This window comes from Xiphophorus couchianus, chromosome 12 (genome assembly GCF_001444195.1).
Source record: "Xiphophorus couchianus chromosome 12, X_couchianus-1.0, whole genome shotgun sequence".
In the NCBI taxonomy this organism is placed as follows: Eukaryota; Metazoa; Chordata; class Actinopteri; order Cyprinodontiformes; family Poeciliidae; genus Xiphophorus; species Xiphophorus couchianus.
In genome coordinates, this window is record NC_040239.1 from 13,950,125 (window position 1) to 13,972,476 (window position 22,352).

At 39.0% G+C, this 22,352-nt stretch overlaps 1 protein-coding gene across 2 annotated transcripts in view; it reads left to right on the forward strand.

The window, feature by feature from the left end:
* Positions 1–22,352, forward strand: part of sema6a (sema domain, transmembrane domain (TM), and cytoplasmic domain, (semaphorin) 6A) — a 144,582-nt gene that overhangs the window by 41,171 nt on the left and 81,059 nt on the right. For both annotated transcript variants that reach the window (XM_028033525.1, XM_028033526.1), the window contains exons 2-3: positions 18,701–18,863; positions 20,659–20,776. In XM_028033525.1, the coding sequence (XP_027889326.1) occupies positions 18,764–18,863; positions 20,659–20,776 (218 nt within the window). In that variant the 5' untranslated portion in view covers positions 18,701–18,763. The remainder of the gene's footprint in view (positions 1–18,700; positions 18,864–20,658; positions 20,777–22,352) is intronic.

Consider the following 22,352-nt stretch of genomic DNA (forward strand, 5'->3'; position numbering starts at 1 on the left):
ATGCCTCTTGTATGCTTTCTGGTAACTTCTTACACCCTTTATGTCTCCAACATTCCAACATTAGGCTAATGGTGAAAACAGCTAACTTTCTTTCCCCTGTCTTCACATCTGTGCATCTTTCAAAAACATGAATAATTTAATTAAGAAAAAGTAAAGCAGGATTAAAGTCACCTACACTAAAAATCCAAACCATTCCAGTTAGCTGTGACTCCACTGTTCCTTGTGGAAATATCATCTAAATGAAAAGATCCAGACTCATGTTTATCACAAAACCCAGACAGACATTAGCGAGAAACACCAACAGAGGAAGCAAGAAGCAAAGGGAAGCAGCACAAGCCAGAAAATTGGGCATGGAGAGAGAAAGCATAAATGGACAGAGGGAGATGTGGTGTCAGGGGAAGGCTCCAGTCACAGTCTTTTAGCTGATGATGATGAATTACTTTGACAGAGACAATCAGTATGAAATGTTAATGCGAGTGTGCCAGCGGATGCCGTCGCAGCCTGACCGAGTCCTCCTATGGGGAAACGAAATGGTTAGTTAGACTGCACAAACACTCAGACACACTCAGATGCACGCGTATTTGCTTGGATGTACAGCCGCGCAACAAATCCCGGAGGAAGTGGAAGTTTTATTCCCAGACTCCCCGTTCGTGTGTGCTCTATAATGTTGCTCTGAGGAATGAAATGTGTCAAATAGACGCACATTCTCCCGACATTTATGTACATGCAGGTGTGAATGTTTGTGAAAGGATGTTTGGTGGTTAGGGGATTCATTTATATGGTGAACCAGCGTCTCCTCAGTTCAGCTTTTAAATGTCAGATTGCCCTGTCATAAACAATTGAAAAGTTTTAGATGCTAACTTTATGCAAACTCTGTTCTTTCATTCTGTTTCTCTAATGGTGCTAGATGTTGAGAAACTGTGCCTACTTAGCAGTGATGCATCTTCTGACTAATGCTGAAATGTCACACTGGTATTTGTTCAGTGATGCACGACGCGGTGCGATGATTGTTCATTCTAATCTGTCATAGAAATGATTTCCATTAACGGTCCGTCTTTTTTTTACTTTTTTATTTCACTATTAGTTTTAGTTATGATGCATTAGGACTGACGTGCCGAAGTCCAATCCTTTGGAGGTACCATCCTGTAACTTTTATATGCCACTTTTCTCTAAAACACTTGAAACAAATCAATAGCTCGGTACCAGGCCTCTGCAGAGCCAAATGACATGCTGATGAGAGAATTTATCTATTTGATTCAGATAAAGGTATGCATCTAAAAGCTGCAAGATAGTAGCTCTTGAGGACGAGACTTCTGGATTAGGGCAATTAAGTGTGTACCTTTTGCTGCAAATATGACAAAACCCCATTTTCTTTTGACAGATTAAGCCTGAAACTTTTGAAAATGTTGGTATTTTGAGCAATTTGTCTTCTCTTTGCTGCATTTTGATCTCTATTTTCTCTTACTTTGTGCATATTTGATGGTAATGTTGATGATATTAATCGCTTTGTGCTTTGTGGTTTGCAGAGGTGACCAGCGTCCATCTGGACGTAGAACCAGGGCTTCTTTAACTTTTCATTCATTGTTGCTGTGGACATTCAATAGCCTCTATTAAAAAGACATCCACACTAACACTGACCCATCTGATCTCCTTAAGACGTCCTTGTTAAAGTTTTAGAACCTGCAGTGGAATCCCAACCTGAGGGTGGGGAATCATTGCTGCTTGTTTCATTGAACACTGTTGTCTTTAAAATGTATGGCACAAAAAGGGGCACAAATGTACTGCTGAAGGCTTCAATCAATGTCTTCTGTCTCAGTCATTCAGTCTTGATAGAGTATTGTTATTCTTTTCTCTCTTTCAGACTCAGGAGTGCTTCAGACAAAACGCAGACTTCGCTCCACTTGATTGATTAAACTTTCCTGAAAGGTGCAATGACTTGATAAGTCGTCATTGATTGCTTAATCAGCCGTGACAGATGTGACTGCTTTCAACTCTACACCTTCTTAAAACACTTTGGGAGAAATCCTTAGAGTCCTGCTGAAACTTTCCACATTCGTCATGGTGCACGATTAAGTGAGGCTGCTTGATGCATGTCTTGTTTTCTTACAGACGCTAAGACAGGGCAGACAAAGAAAAGACAGGTTTTTTTCTGGGATTTGATTGAAAGGAGGCTGTAATCCTGGAATTAGCTTAACATCGCAGTGAGTGGTCTCGACCGGCTCAGGTTTCCTACTTTGTTTCCCGAGTGGAAAGCCCTGGGAGCTGCAGGTAGAAGCACGCCCACCGTCTGACTGACTGTAATACAACACCTGCACGAGCAAGCACAAACACAGAGAGCAGACTCTCACAACAGCCTTTTCTTCTTTGCTTCACACCCCATCTTTCATTATCACTCAGATGGAGAACAGTAGTTCAAGGCCGAAGCTATCACCACTTTCGGTCTGGCTCAACTCACTGTTATTTCCCAGTCTCCTCCGCACTTACACTACCAAGATAGTTGCAAATGCAGGTCTTTAGATGTGGCCAGTTTGGGCCGGTGGGGTAGGTTAGAAGGTCAGAGATGAAAGGAGGAGGAATTGTTTGAGGTTTTTAACCTCAAATGTGTGTTGTGTTTCATATAAACCCTTTGCCTTATGGCATGTGGCGAGAATAAAAATAAGTTGGTGCTCTAAAGCAAAGACAGTGTGAAACAGCTACAGTTTTCAACACTAGCGAGGAACAACACTTGGTGAGTTATGGTGTGAAAGCAAGAAAAGAGTAAAGGAATAAAGAGTAAATATGTCCTCAAACTTTTAAGTTAGATTCACTACGTATTGATCCATCTGTTTTCAATGAAGATGCAAGAATCATTTTTGTGGACAATTTCAGATCTCTAATTTTTGTAAAGCTTTTACCTGCCCATACAATTATATTTAATTCGGAATTCTTTAGAAAACAATGTATAAGAAAATACAACAACTTTGTAACACTTTTAGTAGCCTTGAGTACAAATTTATTTTAGACCAGCGCTGATGAATATTTTTATCCAAAGACAAAACAAGTGTCAATTTTCCCCCAAATATATCATAGTAAGATGATAAGAAGGCAAAAATTAAGAAGCTTTTACAATATTTTGTAACATATTTTCCAAAATATGTCCAAAAAAGAGAAAACCTATAAACCAGTTCTTGCAGTCAGTCAGTTCGACCACATCACCACCACTTCCAAGCAAATATCTACAGCAGCATGATGTATGGCCCCAGCCACCAAATTAATGCAACATTTCCATTAGAAAATTGCTTGACACAGTCGATATAAGAAGTTAGTGATCACGAAGACCCTGTAACACACCATGAAAAATTGCTTATCGGAGAACCGTCATCCGCTCTTTGTTGAAATTTGTGACGGAGAGCAGAGACAGAGGCTGTGATACGCTTTCTCTATGTTCCTCTGGAAAAGGCCGACATACCGGCGATGGTCTGCCGTTTCCCTTCTGAAATAAATTTCAAGGCAAAAGTCAACGGAAAGGCGGTGATTTGGATGTAATTTCATACAGTTTTAAACCAGTTAGGACATGATTTTTAAGTCTGTAAAGATATACCAGTGTTCATTGTAACCGTACACTATAATTACAGCGTGATTACAGTGCATATGAGCAACAACGAGGGCAGTCTCAATTCAAACAGCTGTAGAACAAACAGGGTTTGAATTTATTGTTGTTTTTACACCATCGTTTTGAGTACCGTACTTCTTATCTCTGAATGTTTTGCCTCATTTAAATATTCTTTTTCTGTGAAGAGTTGTGGGTAAAAGATGACTGCGATGTGCGTATTCATGTATTTTAAGCGAGGCTCCAGCTGTCTTTATAAAAGCATTGCAGTTACATAAAGCATGGAGCAAAAGAAATGTTTGCATTGTGTTATACTGTATTTTTCTCTGCACATCACGTCTTAAATCCAGCTTTCTATGGATATATTTGCTGGTTTTAGTGCAAAGGAATAAAACTCTTTTTTTGCAGCAGCAGGATTAATGCTGTCCATTACACTATGCCAGGATTTGGTGATAAATAAAGTGACTTCAGTTCATGTCCTGCAAATCCTCCAGGTTTTAAAGCTAGTCCTTTATCCAAATTATTTTTGTTGGGGTATTTCTTTTCAGACCTCAAAAAGTGCTGCAAAACAACAGCCAAAAGCACATAGCACATAGCACTAACTGAGGTTAACCAATAATCCACTTGTATGTTTCGCTACAAACCTAAATGGATTCTGTTAGCAGGCTCTCTGCTGATTATGTGGATAACAAGCCTTAGCTGTGTTTATTATTAATAGATTTGCTGTTTCATAATAAATAAAGCTGTTACATTATATTTCTGCAGTTTTTAAAAAATAATTATTTTAAAGACTGCTAAGATAAAATACTATTAGTATTTCTTGATGGATGCTCTGGAGGCCTGCTTGGAGCTACATTTGCGTTGTTGTTGTCATGAAGCGTGTCTTACAGGCAGCATGTCTGAACGTACGTGGCACTGCGAGTGTAGTGACACACTAATTGAGCTGATCAGCTTCCCTCTAATAAGGTTTAGCAACAGAGACACTGGTTTCCCCAAGGCGTACATCCCCTTTATCAATCTGCCTGTGTGTCTCTAAAAGGTAAAACTGGACAAATGCCATATATTTTTCTTATTTTCCATTTCTCAGCTTCATTGTTTCTTTTCCTGGGAATAAGGCACGGCACAGCAATAAGCCACACAAAAGTTTTAAAATTCCTCAGATTCAAAACTGCTCCTCACCCACTTGTTGCTGTGAACTGCTGGTCAGTCGCCTCAAAGACGGATACAACACTTTTCCTTTCGTTAAAAGAAAAAAAAAACACTTTTCTATGTATTTCTGGTTGAGAATGGATTGATCTGGTAAATAATACCTACATAACATTATACAATATCTGCCTTCGATGTCAGTGGAAGACATGATGCCATAAGAAAATATCTCTAAGGTATGTATTTGACTTTGAAGAATGCCTAATTTAAACACTCAATAAAGCTTGCCTGTCAGATTTTTCTTTTTCTCCAGCATCTCCAACAATTCTGCTTGCGCGCGTCATCGTACAGATGTGTGACAATCTCTCACTCACTCTGACATGATGGTTGTTTAAAACTGACAATGATGAGTAGATTTACTGTAACGGTGAAATGACGAGTGACCTCACAGAAAACGTAACACACCCTGTCCTGAGACAGCAGAACACTTTGTATTCCACACTCTTGATCCTACTGGATATGCATTATTCAGAACAGGAGTGCATCAGAAGTGAAAAAAATGTGACACAACTTGATGTTTGACAAAATCCTCTACAATTCCCCGCATTTAAATTCATGGCACATGCTTTTGTTAATATGCCAGCACATACAGCAAGACAGGAAACAGTGGCAGCAGCTGAAATATTCTGCATAGTGCTTGGAATCTAGTTCCAAATATAAATGTCTTTTCAAGCATGTCCCTCAAAATTTAAATAATATGTGTTAGTTGTTAATATTAGTTGGTTATTATTACTACTACAAATACCAGTCTTGTGTATTATACATAGAAAACAATATTGCTTTTCTTGAAAACATACTTGAGAAACAGAAATGAGATGATTTCCTTTGTATGTACTAAAATCTTTTGGCACGCTGGTATTTCTATTCAAGGTTCATATCAAGTCATGTCTAGTCAGACTGAATGTGGTTGAACCGAGACAAAAAAAAGAAGAAATAGTCTTCAAATGTTTCTCGTATTTCAGCACAAATCACTGCACTTACTGTATTGTGTTACCTCATCTTCTGACATAATAACATAACGACAGTGAGCACGCCGCTGCCGACTGACAGCATGTAATTTGCAACCTGTTGCCTTGTATTGTGTACAGTTTCGCTCTGCATACTGATTGGACGCCTCGATGATCGGCCTGCTTCAGCACCTCATTCATTCGCTTAGAGCAGGCTGCATCATTCCTACAATATGGCCTCTGGAGATAACCACATTCATTCTGTACAATAGCAGTACAGCTCCCACTCTGTGACAATGCACTGTCTGTAAGTGACTTTGGCTTCATGCAGCAGCAGGATTGAATGTCCTTTTTTTATCCTTACACTCTTGGATGTGATGTACTAACAGAGAACAAGATACTCTGTTATCGGCAATGCAGTATCGCAAGCTGACACTGACTGTAATTGTGTTGAGTTTGTTCCATTCTCAGTAATAAATATATGCTTCCTGTCATGGATGAAAATGGACAGAAGCGGGGTCTGTATGATAAGTCTTTATTTGGTTTTGAGGATTTATTTGGTACTTAGATGCAGCAAAGGGAGTGAAGTCGAGCCAGAGAAGGTAAATTGTTATCCAGAGACACTGAAAATGTCTGAAAGTAAATCAGAGACATAGAGGAAGACTGAAATTGTGTTTGTGTGCGTGAGTCACTCTTTCTCTCCCAATCCTGGGCCACCTAAACAGAGATTAGCATCATGCTAAGTCAGATCTGATGGGCCTGCTGCCCAGGAACAGAAGGCCAGTTAGCCAGTTATCAGCGAGGACGCAGGCTCAGTCACTTAGCATAATGGAACCTGCCTCAAATGAGCCGGGAGCTCAACAAGAAAAATGACATTAACAGGGCTATAGAAATGATTTTCTGTGGAGGTAAAGCAGTAAATTAAATCAGGCTACATTTGCAGGCTTGTTGATTGAAATAAATGCACCTGATGTGATATCCAGCTGCATTATTTACTACTAAATGTTAATTTTGATTTTGTTGAACAGAACTGAATGTTTTTTTTTTGTCTGTTTTCAGGATTTCATTTAAGAACAACTAGATAAACAGTAGATTAGCATGTTTGGATTCATTATTAAAAGGTTTAGGATTAAAAAGTCTTTAACCCGCTGACGATCGGGGAATTTGGTGCTCAATGAGGAACAGGCAGACTGCATCACACCTTGAATGACTCTGAGGCACACCTATTATGTGTAAGTGAGAGGCTGCAAAATGTGAAAACTGCACCAGATGGATTCAACAACAGAAAACCATCACACCTCTTATTCAGTCACTGCAGGCCACCTGTTTATATCCTGCGCCTGCTTTTCCAGTTAAGGCTCTCGGAGACAAAAAGAACTCCAGAAAAACAGCTGCAAGTCAGAGTTGAAATGTTAAAAATACAAATCCAGAATAAGTGTTGTGAAGCGTTTCACATTTTGCCACATCTAAACCTACAAAATTCATGAGTTTTGGGTGACAGACTAACACAAAATATTGCATAATTGTGAGGTGGAAGGAGAAAGACAGATGTGTGTGTGTTTAGCTCTCCTGAGTCAAGACTTTTGCTGCAGTTACAGCTGTTAGTCTACCAGCTTTGCACCTCTAGAGACTGAAATGTTTGCTCAAGCTTTGTAAAACACCTTAAGATCAAGACAGAGAACATCTGTGATTATCAATTTTAAGGCCTTCCTTCAGATTCCCAGTTGGATTAGGGTGTGGACTTTGACTGGACCAAACCGACAGATAAATATGCTCTGGTCTGAATCGTCCCTCCGTAGCTCTGGTTGTGAATTTAGGATTGTTTTTATGCTGGAAGGCAGAACCTCTGCAGGAGTCTCAGGTTTTCTGGAGCTTCTAACAGTTTTTTAGGATTGCTCTTCATTCAGCTAATGTAAAACCCATGTGTCTGGTTTTAATTTAACAAATTTGTGAAGAATTTTCCAGCACTGTGATTGTTTTTCCAACACATCTCATAAAATGTTAGTTTTGACATTTAAGTCTAGATAACTGAAAATGGCTCTCTTCACAATAACAGCTTGAGTCTGAATTTTAAGAGCTTAAACTATGGAGATAAAGCATATTTTTTTTCCCCCGTTTCTTTTACATGCATAGCACATTTGAATATAAATATATAACTGAAATCCTTTTGCCAGGTCTCCTTGAGACATTTATATCCATAAAATAAAAAATAAATGGATGAGCAGCTGTTTAATATTGATGTGAAGGCTTTTCTCATTTATTGGAAGAGCTTCTAACCATATAACTCTTCTGTGAGAATTACATCTATTGTTTTATTGATTTGACCAATCCTCTTTTAGCTGTGGGAAAAAGAGCCCCAGTATCACATTCTCCATACTCTAATACCCTCACTAATTTCTGTTTTCATTCAGAGAACCGAGGCATGAAAGGCTGCAAGCCCATCATGTTTTCCTTCTTTTACAGAGTCTTGCAAAACTACTTCTACCTCTTGAACCTCTTTACATTTTGTGAATTTAAAACCATTAATGTTAATGTGTTTTATTTGGATTCAAAGTGATAAATCAACACAAACTGCTCAAATGGGAGAAAGTGTTGTTAAAACATCTATCAGCTGTGTACTTATGAAACACTGTGGTGTTAGGGGGCTGCTTTTATTTAACTGGGACATGTAAGATGGTCGGAGATGATGACTGAAGCAAAAAAAAAAAAGTCTACAAAATGTCTACATCTGGACACCTACACTGAACATACAGCCAGCTAGATAAAAGCATGTTGATGTGTAAGAATGGCCTAGTCAAAGACAGACCTAAATCTATCATCCAGTCTTACTTAGTTCCGTCTATTTTGTAATGAATGTAAAAACTTTTACTTTGGTGGGTGGAGACAAAGAGAAACTGTAAATACCTCCTCGTGTCCATCACTGTTTCCCATCTGATATGTTACTTTCTACAATGTAGGTGACAAATTAAATCTGGAAGTCAAAACTGTAAATACACTGGAAAGTAATTTGCTCTCAGTTTGTGGTAAAGCCGATGATTCCCGACAAACAGTAGATTGTGCATTTGCTCCAGCAAAAACATTTCTAAACATACAATCATTTGCTCCTAACGCCAGGCATCGTGAACGTCGAGCTTCACTTGACTCACCAACCTGGCAGGCTGGAGCTCCCAGGTCTGTATCATGACTAAGCGTGGCATCAAATTGCTCAGCGCTGCCTGGAGGCACCCTGCAGTTGGCCTCCATAAAGCGAGTTTCCGTCTAAAATGTGCATTTTGCTGAGTGACAGTTTGAACACTGTGATTGCTGCTCGGCGGGGCTCTGCCTCCGTCATGCCAGCATCTGTCTCTGAGGACTTAATGTGGCGTTTATCTCTGTGACATCCTGCCAGCTTTCGCCAATATTTGTCTTCCTCTCGGAAGGAACAGACCCTTCCTTTATTATTTCATGGACACTTTTTGCCCTTTTAAAAGGGCTTAGGTTCAATAACTCCATGCAGGTGAATTTCACTTTAAATCACCACCTTGCTATATGTAAAGCATGCCCTGTTAATATGCAGCACATGAAGAGTAAAGCGATAATCCGAGGGCAGTACAACAGAATGTGCATCAAAAAGGCAGACAGAGTTGACCAAAGAGATAATTGGATCAAAAGGGAGACGGAGAAGGCCATGTGCTACCAAGCTCAGCCTTATCAGCAGCAATTTTTTCTGCTTTGCCCACACAGCTCGGTATCAGCTGAATCCAGATTGATTAAGCTTCACCGCTGGTGTCGTCACAAGCAGTGAGTGACGGGCCTGAGAAAGGTTCTGATATTTAAACACGTAACCTTGTTCTTTGTTTGGCGGCAGCTGCGTGTGTGTGCTTCACATTTGGAGCTCTGTGTTTGTTTGTGTGCTTAAATGCGCCGCGCACAGAGGGGGCTTGTTTTGATTCATGAAAGCTTTTCCACCTCAAAGCAGGAAACATTCTCACCTTCTTAGTCAGGCTGCTGTTCTCAAAGAGTTAAAGTGACGCTAAAGGAAAGGTGGAGAAAAAAAAAAATCGCAAAACATTAAAAAATAGTTTTCACTTAGTCAGTGAGACTTGATGAGGGAGCATGGAGGGCAAATATGAGTAGGAACACGACTCAATATGTTCTACGTATTATAATCTACAACTGTAATAATGTTGTATTGCAGATTATTTTGCAGATATGAGAAAGTTAAACTGTTTGCTTTTTTTTATTTAGAGCTGTTCTTAGTATGTTAAGACATGCTGCCTTAAAGCTTAACTTATTTTTAGAGATGCTTTAGATTGATTTAACTCTCTGCACCGATTTCTGTTTTGTTCCTGGCTGAACTTGAAAGCTTTTTCTAGAGAAGATTTGGGAGCATGTTGCTTCCTCCTGACCTAGTTTAGAAAACAATACTCTGAGAGGTAGTTTTCTCCTCTCATCATTTATTTCACATGAGTTTCTGCTTTAAACGAGGTTAGAATGACGTTAGTTGTGATCATTCTCTTTTCTCAACAACGAACATCCATTACCTTTTAACTCCTCTTTGCTCCTTTCAATTCCTTTCCTTACACCACCTTTCTCATCTTTTTTTTACCTTTCCTCATTTGCCCTCTCTTTCCTCTTTTTTCTCCTGCCTTTGCTTTTCTGTCATTTGTTGTCCTTATTTCTCCTCCCTTCCTTTTCCTACTTCTCCTTTTTCTATTATCCTCTATCATTTTCTTATTTTTATTTCCACTTCTTTTCTTTCCTTATTTCTTCTCCATTACCTTTTCATCATTTCATTTCAATTTTGTCTCATATTATAAAGACATAATATGGGAAAAATGTCTTGTTCCACTGGCAGATTATTTCACTTATAACAAGTACTTTTTCTTTCAATGTTAAGTAATTATTGACTTAAAACAAGCTCATAGATCACCCTGAAGAGTTACTTGCATGTTAGTTTTGTCTTATTTTAAATGTAGTAATTTATTTGGATTCGAAGCCAGACCAATAATACGTGGTAAGATTTTGTGTTTTTGCAGAGCACTCAAACACACCGAGGTCAGTCCTGAAAACTCATATCTTATTTGTGGTGGATAATTGTTTTTTAAAATTTTTTCTGGTTGTTTTTGACTTTTTTATTTGTAGCTGGACATGAAAAAGGGCAGTGAGAGATGGAGAAAGCAGGCAGTAAGTGACCCGTGGCTGGGAATCGAACCTCTGTATATGGTTCTCCTGTTCTACTAAACAATGTGCCTCACTCTTAAATAATTGTTTTTAATAATTAGGAACCTCAAGAATACACCCAAGTCTAAGGTATTTTAGATCATAAAGTCAGTATAATGTAGATAGAGGGTTACAGCCAATCTTGAATGTCTTTGTTAGGCTTTTATTTTTGCAGTTTGTATGCATCGTTCTTTTATTTTCTGCTCTGTAATTCCTTCCCATTTGTTTTTGAGAGGTCCTTGGCTCGTTCCCAGAATCAATCCTTCACTTCTTACATTCAGGCTTTTATTTCAGTAGCTGACTAACAGCTGCGGGGTGCCTCATTCAACTCAACTTCCTTGTCTTTTAATAATCAAACCATGATGGATTGCCTCCATGCAGATATTCATTTGGAGGCGATGAGAAAGGGTTTAAAAACAGGCGAGGAAAAGGGCGTTGATGCAAGCATGTGTGTTTGTGTTGGATGGTAGACTTGCTGGTTTTCTTTTTCCCAGTAAAACGGGCGGGTCTCCTCCCTTTGCACTTTCTCCATTTCCTCCTCTTATCACAGCCTACTGGGCTTCGGCTATCTTTTTTCAGCGTATTTATCAGGCCAGGAATGACAAGCGTAAACACCTGCGAGGCGATCCTCCCCATTCGGGAGCCGTAGGTGGTTGGGATGCGGCCCATTTTTTATCTCCCTTATTGTCGGATCAGGATTGTTCTCTGTCTTGCTGGGGTTTTTTCTTTTTAATGCTGCTCGGTTTAATCTTCTTCTACTTTCACACATCAGCTCAGACACAATTTCCTCCAGCTCACCCGTCAACAGGTGTCATAACCGAGAGTGGTCGAGAGCTCCTTAGAAGGATGCTGTGTTGCAAAGGTGTTGTCTGGTGTTTTAATGGGTGTTGCATTCGCACCTGTGTGTAAAGGTCTATTTCTGCTCTAATGCTGCGAGACATGCAACACAAACGTCTCAAGGAGCTAAAATGACTGCACTGTAATAATTCACCTGTTCAATAGCCTTTTTTTTTATTATTAAGCTCCAAGAAAAGAAAATCACTCCTCTATCACTCCCACTCAGGCATGTTTTCTTCTATTCTTATCACCAATGTTTACAGGACAAATTTATCTCTTGTACTACACAAGAAGACTTCTATTTCCTGTTTCTCTCAGTAAATGTTCTGCCTCCGCCTGAGCACGCTGTGGGAGGCTCTGATCTCTAAAGAATACAGAAAAATGACTTGATGCTTTTATTTGCAGCCACATCCCTAAAAAGACGGTCCTCATCCTTGGGTGATCATAAAAACAGGTTCAAATACGACTCTTTTATATGTGGTGGAAGTTGGGTTTGTGTTGGAAAAGCACAAACTCAGCAAGTGTCATTTATAATCTTCTCCCAAATGTGGTGGCTGTAGTAGTAAGAGACCCCACATCTATATCACAGTAATATATATATATATATATATATATATATATATATATATATATAAAGTCAATCATTTGAATTTCTTTCTTAGACTGCAACCCACTTCCTCCATTATTATTATTATTATTATTATTATTATTATTATTATAGTCACAGTTCTGATTATAGACGCTCTCAGTGAGGGCCAGCTGGAGACATCCTTGAAGGAACTGCTGCTCGAATCTGATCCAGGCAGACATTTATGCTTGAAAATCTTCCTCTGAAATACCTCTGTAAGACAGAATAAAAACAAAATGACCAGGAATGACAAGCGTAAACACCTGCAAGGCGATTCTTACAGGTGAAATTCTTTAACATAAAAAAAATAACAGTTTTCAATCCCACTGAATTCAAGTTTTAGACTTGGATTGAAAACACCTAAATTACTTAATCTGATTGTCATTGCTTCTTGTTTTCCTATTTAGAGGAATTGATAAGAAAACTTGCCTCTTTTTTGCATTACATTTATGGAGGTAACATTTACAGTCTAAAACTACCTGTTGACTCATAATCAGTTTGCAAAAAGTTGAGTAAAAATATCAGAAAAGCTGAGATTTCTGTCATTTTTCTGCTGCATTTACCCACAAAAAAGTCTTGATTCTGAGGCAGCGCTTACCAGGAAAATTCATTCAACATTATATTTCAGACATATGTTCTAAATGGTCAAGTATTTAGCTCAAAGTTTGCCATAACTTTAAGTGAATATGATTTTAAGTGATTAACCATCTGTGGAAAAAGAGAGGATATATCATTCAATTTAAATAAAGTTTTATGGCTTTTAAATGAATATGTTGATAATTAAAACAAAGTGAATGTTTCCAATTTCCTCTAACTCTGAAAAGATTATAATTTAGCTTTACAGTGTAAATGCTGTGAAATTTTAACTACGTTATAGTTAGACTGGAGTTCAGCTCCAATGAGAGCTATCTCTAACGTCGACGTCTATTTAATATTTACAATTTTCCAAGGACTATTTAGTGACCCTGAGTCTAGTCAGTTTGAGATATAAAGTTTTATTACTTAAATTATGATTTTTAATGGCACAATTAGAGCGTTCCTTCCATAGTCACTGAACGAGTCCTTGGATGATACATCTGTAGGGGAAGGAGCTAATTCTTTGTTCCTGTTAGTGTTATGGCCCTCCTCCACAATAGAAATGATAAAATTAGGATTTAATTAAATACACTGAAATTCAAGCACAACAAAAGATAAATGTGTTCTTTAGAAATATCTTTGTATTGTTGCCTTTTGTCCCATCTAAAATGTGCAATTAGGTCTTTACAAATGTCTGTTAGCTGTTAAGCTCGCTCAAACACACAAGAACTACTCCATTATGTTTGTAACTGGCCTCTGATCTGGTTCGTACATCTGACGCCAGTTTTCACAAGATTACATGTTTTATTCAAACAGTTGGTAAATTTAGGCAGCAAATGGTTTGGTAGGAGTCAGTGAATGAGTAAGAGTCAGATCCTTTCTTAGGTCAAAGAAACCTTTGTTATCATGGTTGTAATAATGGCAGCCTCATGAATGAAGATTAAAGGAAACTAATTTTCTCACATTTTCCAGAGTTATTCATCCTGAAAGACCTCTTTTGTGTGATATCAGACTGTTTCTTCTGAAATCAAGGGAATCCAGAGCACTTTCCCAATTGACAGCAAACATATGTTCTTTGTGGTAAAACTATATTTGTGTACTTGTTTTTCTCCTTGGCGCCACACACATTCAGAAGCATCAGTTAATCAGCAACAGGTTTTACTCAGATGTAATCAAAAAGCCATCTCTCACTCCATTGCACACTGTGTCTGGGCACCATGGGGGCTTTGAGAGATGAACAGCTGGGACCCTCTGAAGATTAGCTAATTGTGCATGTGTCTACAAAATGCCGTGTTGTTCTGGAGAACCAGGCTTTACATTCATCTGTTTGTGCTGTCATCGAAGCTGTCAAAGAGAAGAAATGTTGGCCAACATTTCCTTCCCCTTCCTCACCTGAAGCCCACTGTGACCGACCTTGTCATTAAAATAAATGTGTTATCACGAGCGTGCACCCATAGCTAACGTGTTGATGCAAGAGCGGGAACAACATCATTAAGCTGGCTAATGTGTTTATTGTTAAAGCTAATGCAGCTCAGCCTGGTGGCCCCCATGGGCGTCTCTCCCGCCTTGATTGGTTGTCTGCTTTGACTTGCACGGATGTTGTTTATAGTCATGAATCCTATGCGTATTTTTCTGCTCGGAGCTGTGTGTGTTACGAGATTGTTGAGTGTGTGTTTCAGAGAGGGGGTAGAGGGGTCTTTGTCTTTTTATTACCTACATGTGCCTTCTTCAAGGTTTAAGTCCTCCACCTTTTCCTTTTTGTGCTTTAAAGCTCCCTAAAAAGTTATGGAATCACTACAGAATACAATCTGTACTATACCTAAACCTTAAATGTTACTTTCCGCAACTTGCCAGGTTCTTGCTAGAACTTATAGTGTATTTGTGGAAAATGTTATTAAACTTGCTGGATACATTCGCAGAACTAAAATTCTGGAACTTGCTCGCTTTTTTCTAGGACTTTGTTGAAACTTTGAGTATTGTAGACTGCTGTTGATTTCACTTTTATTCATTAGGTACCTTCTGGAGCTTTTATGACACTTAGACTGTGTTCACACTGCAGCCTGAAGTGAGCCAAATCCGATTTTATTTTGCCTTGTTGTGACCTGTATCTGATCTTTTCACGACAGTCTGAACAACACAGATTGGATTTTTACAATTGGACCTAAATTTGATGCGTATCTGATATTTCAAATGTGACTTGTCGCTGTACTGCCAGGTCGCATTCATCTGACCTGTACATCATTAATACCCGTCAAAAGTCACTATTCTGCATCCTGATATGTGGAAACGGGAAGAAAAGTAATGCTCTGCGGTTATTGAACATTCCATTGGACATGCTTTCTATTGATATTGATTGTCTATTACAATATATATTGTTATTGATTCGTTGCCCAGCCCAAAGTTATTTGTCAACAACAGAAGAACAACGTTCTAAAACTTTAACCCTCTTTAGATGTTCTCCTTTGGTTTTCGTCAGTGAAAGCTCTAAAAGAGTTGAAATCGTCACTGTTCCACCTCCACTGTGTTATTTTGGTAGCAGGTAATTTATTGCAGAAGTGTGGGCGTGCCTTTGATCCTTGATTCCCAAACCCTTATGTCCTCAGTGTATGTGTGTCTAAACACTGCCACACAAAAGAAGCATTTTAGATCAGAGCTCTACACACTCAGTCATACTTAACACACAAGGAAGCAATTGGCTCCTCCACGCACAGAGTAATTCGGTAAAGACAGGCTGTGTCTTGCCTCGTCCCTTTTACTCCTGTGTTGCAGCCGGTAATGAAAGGGTCGCTGGAAGGTTTAGAGGTTTCACGTAAGATGTTTTGTGCTCAATTTATTTTGTGTATCATGGGAGGGGTTTTAGCATCCAATTAAAACCTGCTGATATGGATGGAGGAGCTTCTCTGCCTCCAGTCACAGCTGATCACCAGTGAGATGTCTGGAAAACTTGTCTGAAATTTCCCCACAAACAATAAAAACAACATCGTCTGCGTTTGTGCGAAGGACGCAGTTAGGATTCTGACATAATGAGGCAGAGTTTCAGAATCGCCCCTCGTTCATCTGAGCCGTGTCTTGTTTTGTTGGTTGGTGCGGCCTCCATCCATCACTGACTACTTTCACTCCCTAAGGGCTACTTCCTCTTTCTTATTCTACTTCCTGCTCATCAATCAGTCAATTACTGGAAGAGTTCTGGGTCAAGGTCCAAAAACGATTCACATCTTAGCCCCCCAGTGAGGTTTGCTCTACTGTACAGGCAAAAAAAAAGAGAGAAAAAAATCCACTTTCAATTTGGACGAAATAAAAAAAATTAAACATTCATTCTAAATTCAGCATAGATAACCCACCAACACAATCCAAAGAAAGCCTGTTGTCATCTCTCAGGAGTTGAGAGAAACCAATTCTTGGAAATGCCTGAATGCATTTCACTAGGAGATGATGTTGGACTGAAGCAACATCTATTTTTGAAATAGAGCTGTCTTATTAAAATGTAAAAAAAAGAAAAAATAATTTCACTATGCAAGGATAAGATGGCAGACCAACAAGTGAGAAAGGATGGCGGGGAAGGGAGAAGCTTTTGAGATCAAGGTCGTATCCAGGCTTTAGTATTGGTATTCTCCTCAGTGTTAAAATGAATCTACCACTGAATAGTGTTTTCATTCCTCTCCTGAATGAGATTCACAGGAGCATGGAGAGAGAACGAGAGATGGGGGAAGAGAGGCAGAGGGACATGACAGAGAAAAAAGAGAAAGTAAGCCCTCCTCCTCCTCTTCCTCCATCTTCTTCTTCTCTCCTGGTCGCTCCCCCTCTAAGATATACAATAGCGAATGAAAATACAGCGTGGGATAAACAACTTTTATCAGGCTGAGGCAAATGAAATCGACTATTTTATTCAATTCCTCATCCCTGAAGCATCCCATGCTCTTTCTGCACAGCTACGTCTCATCCTCCCAGCTCCAGCAGAGAAGAAAAAAGAGAAGAGAAAAGAAAAAAAAAACTGAAGGTGCTTCATGCAAATTAAACGCTTTATTCCTGATTAGATTACAGATGCAATAATTGTCTCGGATGATTTATGGGTGTAATTGTGTGCACACAAACTGCAGCAAGCTAATCCCAGATGCCTCCATTTGAGCTATGAGAATGCTGCATTAGCTCAGCGTTCGCTTTGAGGACAAAAAAAACTTGCTTTCACGTGACTGTTACTGTAAGAAAACAAGATGATTTCTTTAAAGGTTGACATGATGGAATAGGTGGGATGGTTTGGGATGCAGACCATGGACAAGGTTGGACCCCCTCCTACATGTTATTACTGATAGAAAAGGACAGATGCAGGTGAAGGAATAGGAGGAGGAGGAGTAAAAGTTTTCAATGATGCGACGTATCGTATGACTCGGGGTGGTTTTGGTGTGGTCTTTCTTCTGTGGTCTGACACAAAGATTTATACAAAGTTATAAAACAAATACTTTGTATTTCTGTCAAACGATTAAAAAAATGCAATCAGATTAATCACACCAGGGCTGTGAATAACCATGATTAATCACTATGCTTACCTTTGTAAGCTTGAAATGTAAAAATGCACATTTTCAAAAATGTAGAAGAAAATGTTTTATTGTTTCAAACCAAACTTCTCAGTTTTACAGGTTTTCATATTCAGAAAGGTTTAAAATAAGTGATTTTGTTTCTAACTTAATGTTAAATATAAACTGGTTGTGCTTATCTAAATATCCATTTAAGTATTTTTAGGCACTGGTCGCCTTTACTTGATAGTAATTTGACAGGAAAGGAGCAGAGAGAATGAAGGAAAGACATGCGGCAAAGGAAATGAGGATGTGATTCGAACTTGGGATAGCTCCATCAACGTCTATAGCTCCTGTATACGGGACGCCTGCTCTAACTGGGATGTTTTTTAAAGCATAATTTGCCTCCAAGCTGACTCTCCTTGCTTATCATTTCACTCATGTTTGTGATTCTGCATTGTTAATCTCAGTCTTAAGGACTGTTTTGAACTACGCAAACCTGGGGGGCCACAGAGGCTTTTAGGTCAAAATAGGTACTGTGATTAATCTGTACTACGTAATATTAATGCGTTCAACTTTTTAGATTAATCACATGCATTAATGCTCACAGTCCTAGTATTTATCAACATAAAAACCAAAATGCTTCATATAAAGCGAACTGTTATCCATTCTCTGATTCAGCAGGTGGTGTATCATGTCCCTGAACATGTAAGAGTCAGTGTACAGGACTGTTCTACCCTTGTAAGAGAGTGCAAAGTATGAAATAAAGGACCTGCCATGCTGCCCTGCCCCATCTCCACGCATGGCCGACGCTGTGCAGCAGGTTAATCTCAACAAGAGCACTCCTGCTTCACTAAGACCCTGTCATACTCCTGCAGGGAGAGATCTGCTCTGCCTGACATCGATCTATGACGCATATTACCTCCCTAATCCAATTAATTTGGTTTTGCTTGCATGGTGGCTTACTTGAGTCATCGAAAATGCTTATAAATATAACTCGGACTGTCTGAAAGAAGCTGGGTCAAACTGCTCAAACAGCTAATTTAGGAGGGATGTGTGAAGTGGCCTTTGACCTAAAATGCAGGAATCGAACACGGGGAATATTGATTCTGCAGCCAGGTGAAAGAAATGTTACATGAACTTTGTTGTTATTTTCGCTGAGAATCTCATCCTCGCCTTTCTGCCTGTGTCTCCTCATATGCAGGCGAAAACACATCTTTAGCAGAGGACCAGCAGCAGCAGCGGCGGCGGCGGTGTTGGAGTGACCATGAGGTCAGAGGCCTTAGTACTCTACTTCACGCTACTGCAAATAGCCGGGGCGGGTTTCCCTGAGGACAGTGAGCCTATTAGCATCTCACATGGCAACTGTAAGTGTTTTTTCCTTGCTTCTCTTTCTTTTCTCTGGGTTATTATCTCTTCTCTTGTGCACAATCCATCCTCTCATTAGAAGTAGTCTCTCTGCTTTCTCTCTTTTCCCTCTTTGTCTTGTACTTCAGAACTCTCTATTCTCAGTATGTGTCTCATTGGTTCAGTCTTTTTACTCTTCTGACACCCTCTCAACTAGTGCTTCCTCTACAGCACTTACCTTCCCCACAAAAATGAACTCCTTCTGCAGGCCTGGAGTACAAATTGGCACCAAAGGATGGGCCCTATACATGGACTAAAATAAAAGACTTAAGGCAGCATTTGAAACTGAGCCCACCTCACATGATTGGATAATCCGCTGTCAGGGTGCTTGTGCTGCTCTGATAGAGCACGCTCTGGAAAGCTGTAAAGATATGGTCATTGTTTTCTCTGTTTCTCCCAGTGTTCCTCTCTGCATCGTGTCCTGTTCTCCTTACTGTGGGCGTAATGCTCTGTGTCCTGGCAGAGAAAACCAGAACTCAAGCCAGACAGCCTCACGCGGACCTGTGTTACTCAGACTGTTTCCTCAAACCAAGCGCTGTCATCCAAAACCACCAATAGCAGAATGAACGCATGGAGCGAAGTGGCATATTTAGTCAAATGAAAGAAATTAGGACACCTCTTTATATATTAACTTGGGATCTATAAAGCAAAAACCATAAAGGTAGCTTAGTCATTACACAACATATGAGCAAAATGTCATTTTTCCAGCTCAGGAAAAAGTCAAGAGACTTTAATAATTCCTCTCAACCTCTTCAGTTGAAACAAACTCATTGAGATGCTTTTTGTAGCCATCTAGCAGCCAGTGACCAATATTCTGAGGAAAGTTTGTCTCACTCTCACTGTCAGGTGTGAGATGTTTGAGATGTTCTAACATGTTTGGTCTGTTTTAATTGAGATCAAGATCTGGGCTTTCCATGACTCATTGTCATGTTGTCATGTTGTCCACTTGGATTTTCTTCCATTTTTCGCATTTTCCCAAAGCTCCCTCTGAGACATTGAAAAATTAATGGTGGACTCTGTGATGATGAGCTGACCAGGTTCTGCTACAGTGAAGCATCTCCATGACATTTCCCCTCTTTGCTTCACAGTTGTTATGTGGCTTATTCACCAGTTATACAGCAGTTCCTTGACTGCTGTATTTGGTCTTTGTCAAGCATGTCTTTCACTGTCACGTCAAAAAAACAATATTTTACCCTCATGTGCTAAAAAACACAATTAAAGCGGTCTTGGCCTTCGTCTGTGTTGCTTATGGCAAATTTTTGTTTAACCTTCACGCTTTTTTAGATCATTCTCACTTGAGCAGTCAGGAGCACCCCACAAGGCAAACCTCCTTTAAAATGCTGAGCAATGTAGTAAATTCTGCATACCTTATTGTCAGAGGCACCTGAAATGATACACGTTTGTGTAATTTTAACCATTTTAAGTGGAAATACATGTGGGGTTGTCCTAATTATTCCATAACTGAAACAGCATCTTTTAGTAAATTTTACAGAAAATCTTAAAAAGTATTATCTTCTGCTTTTACTGTGCATTTCAGTTACTAGAATTATTCTGTATTGTTAAAATTATGTTAAATGTTTAAAAAAAATCATTAATAGTTCTGCCATAATAAAGTTATCGCACAGGAAGTTGAGCCCAGAAGGTTGACTGCATTCCCTCGTTAAACAAAGACACTTTGGAGGCCCAGAAATTCATAATATCTGATAACTTTTTTAACTGAGGGGATATTTTATTTTAATTTTTACCTTTTGACAGACACAAAACAGTATCCAGCATTCGTGGGCCACAAACCTGGGAGGAACAACACGCAGCGGCACAAACTGGACATCCAGCTCATCCTGATCATGAACAGGACGTTATACATCGCTGCCAGGTATGTCATAATCACTGTTCAGTCTGTTAACCTGATGTCTAATTGTTTATCATTTCATTCATGCAGCATTTATTCATCCTCTCAATGGGACAGACATTGTAAGCTTTTTAAGGTGGATTTGTTCAGTGTTTCCTCAGACTTTTTGTACACGCATAGCATTCCACACATGCTGCCTCAAAATTTACATCAAAGCAAAACATATTCCACAGCAGTGATCAAATAATTAATTTCACATAATTTCATGTTAAGCTATGCAGACTTCATGCCTCTAATAATGAAGATTCAGTTTCCTCACTATGCCAAACGCATGTAGTGTACCAGGGGAATTGGACCTATAACCTGCTTAGTTCAGTTAATAATTTTTTAACCAATCAATCTTAAGACATACTTTTTAGGCATATATGATTAGATACAATTCATTTGTTGCATTATCTTACTGATATTACTCAATTTTATTCAGTTTTGTTATTGTTTTTGTTCTTTTACTCTATTCGGTTCAGTGTTTTGGCAAGTGCTTCCTGTTATTACAAGTGTTTTTCAAAGAAAGTTGCTTTGGTCGGCTTGTTACCATGTAAACTGTAGTATAAATGTAGGAAAACATTTTCAATATTTGTAAAGATAAACATCTTGAGAGCAGGAAGTACAATTAGTCCAGAGAAAATGTTTGAAAGTCTGTCTAAAATAGAAAGAGCTACTGATCAGAGTAAAATGTTACATGCATTAAAAACTACTTCCTCTATTACAGAACCTAGAGCATTCTTTCTTCCGTCTTTATTTGGTTTGGTTCAAATAAAGAAAAAAAAATCTGCATTGGGCGTTTCTGTCCTGAGAGAAAATCGTATGTTGATTTTTGGCCAGGTGCATCTCTAGTCGTATCACATGCACTCATCACCGTAACTCTCTCAAACTAAGTCTAAAGTTGCTTTTCAATTTTATGCTAATGTGGCTTTTTGGGTAAATCTGCTGATAATGTAGTGAGGAAAATTCTCAGACTTGGTTGTGAGGACTGCTGCTCTCATTGCATTATAGTTGTTTTCAATTTTAAGCTTGTTCTCAGCCAAAGCTCATTTTACCTCTTACAAGGTCCCGTCGGACTCATGTCGCACTTTTAAAAACATCCACTCATAATCACGTAGCAGAAAATTACAGACGAGTGATAACATTGAAAGATGGAGTTGTCTCTTTTTTTCCTTTCTGAACGACTGCGACAGCATTTAAATTGAAACCGACAGATATGAGAATATAATCAAAATTTTATTTTTCCACTATCTTTTGCGGAAACATAACAAATCGATTTCAAGTCTCTCAAGCTTGGTTTACATTTTGTTTTCCTGTCTGTCACCTACATTTATTTGCTTTTGTGAAACTGTTTCCATCTGTCAGTCTGTCTTTTCAGAAAATAGAGCTCAGCTACACCATGTGGAGTCGTGGAGAAAATCCATTTTTCTTTTATTTTTCATCTAGTTTCAGGTACTTTTTTTATGCTCATGCTGCTTCCTCTTTCCGCAAAGTGAGCAAGCCAAAAAGGGATTATATCCATATTCAGTTGGCAGGTTAACCTTATGCTGAGGTCTGA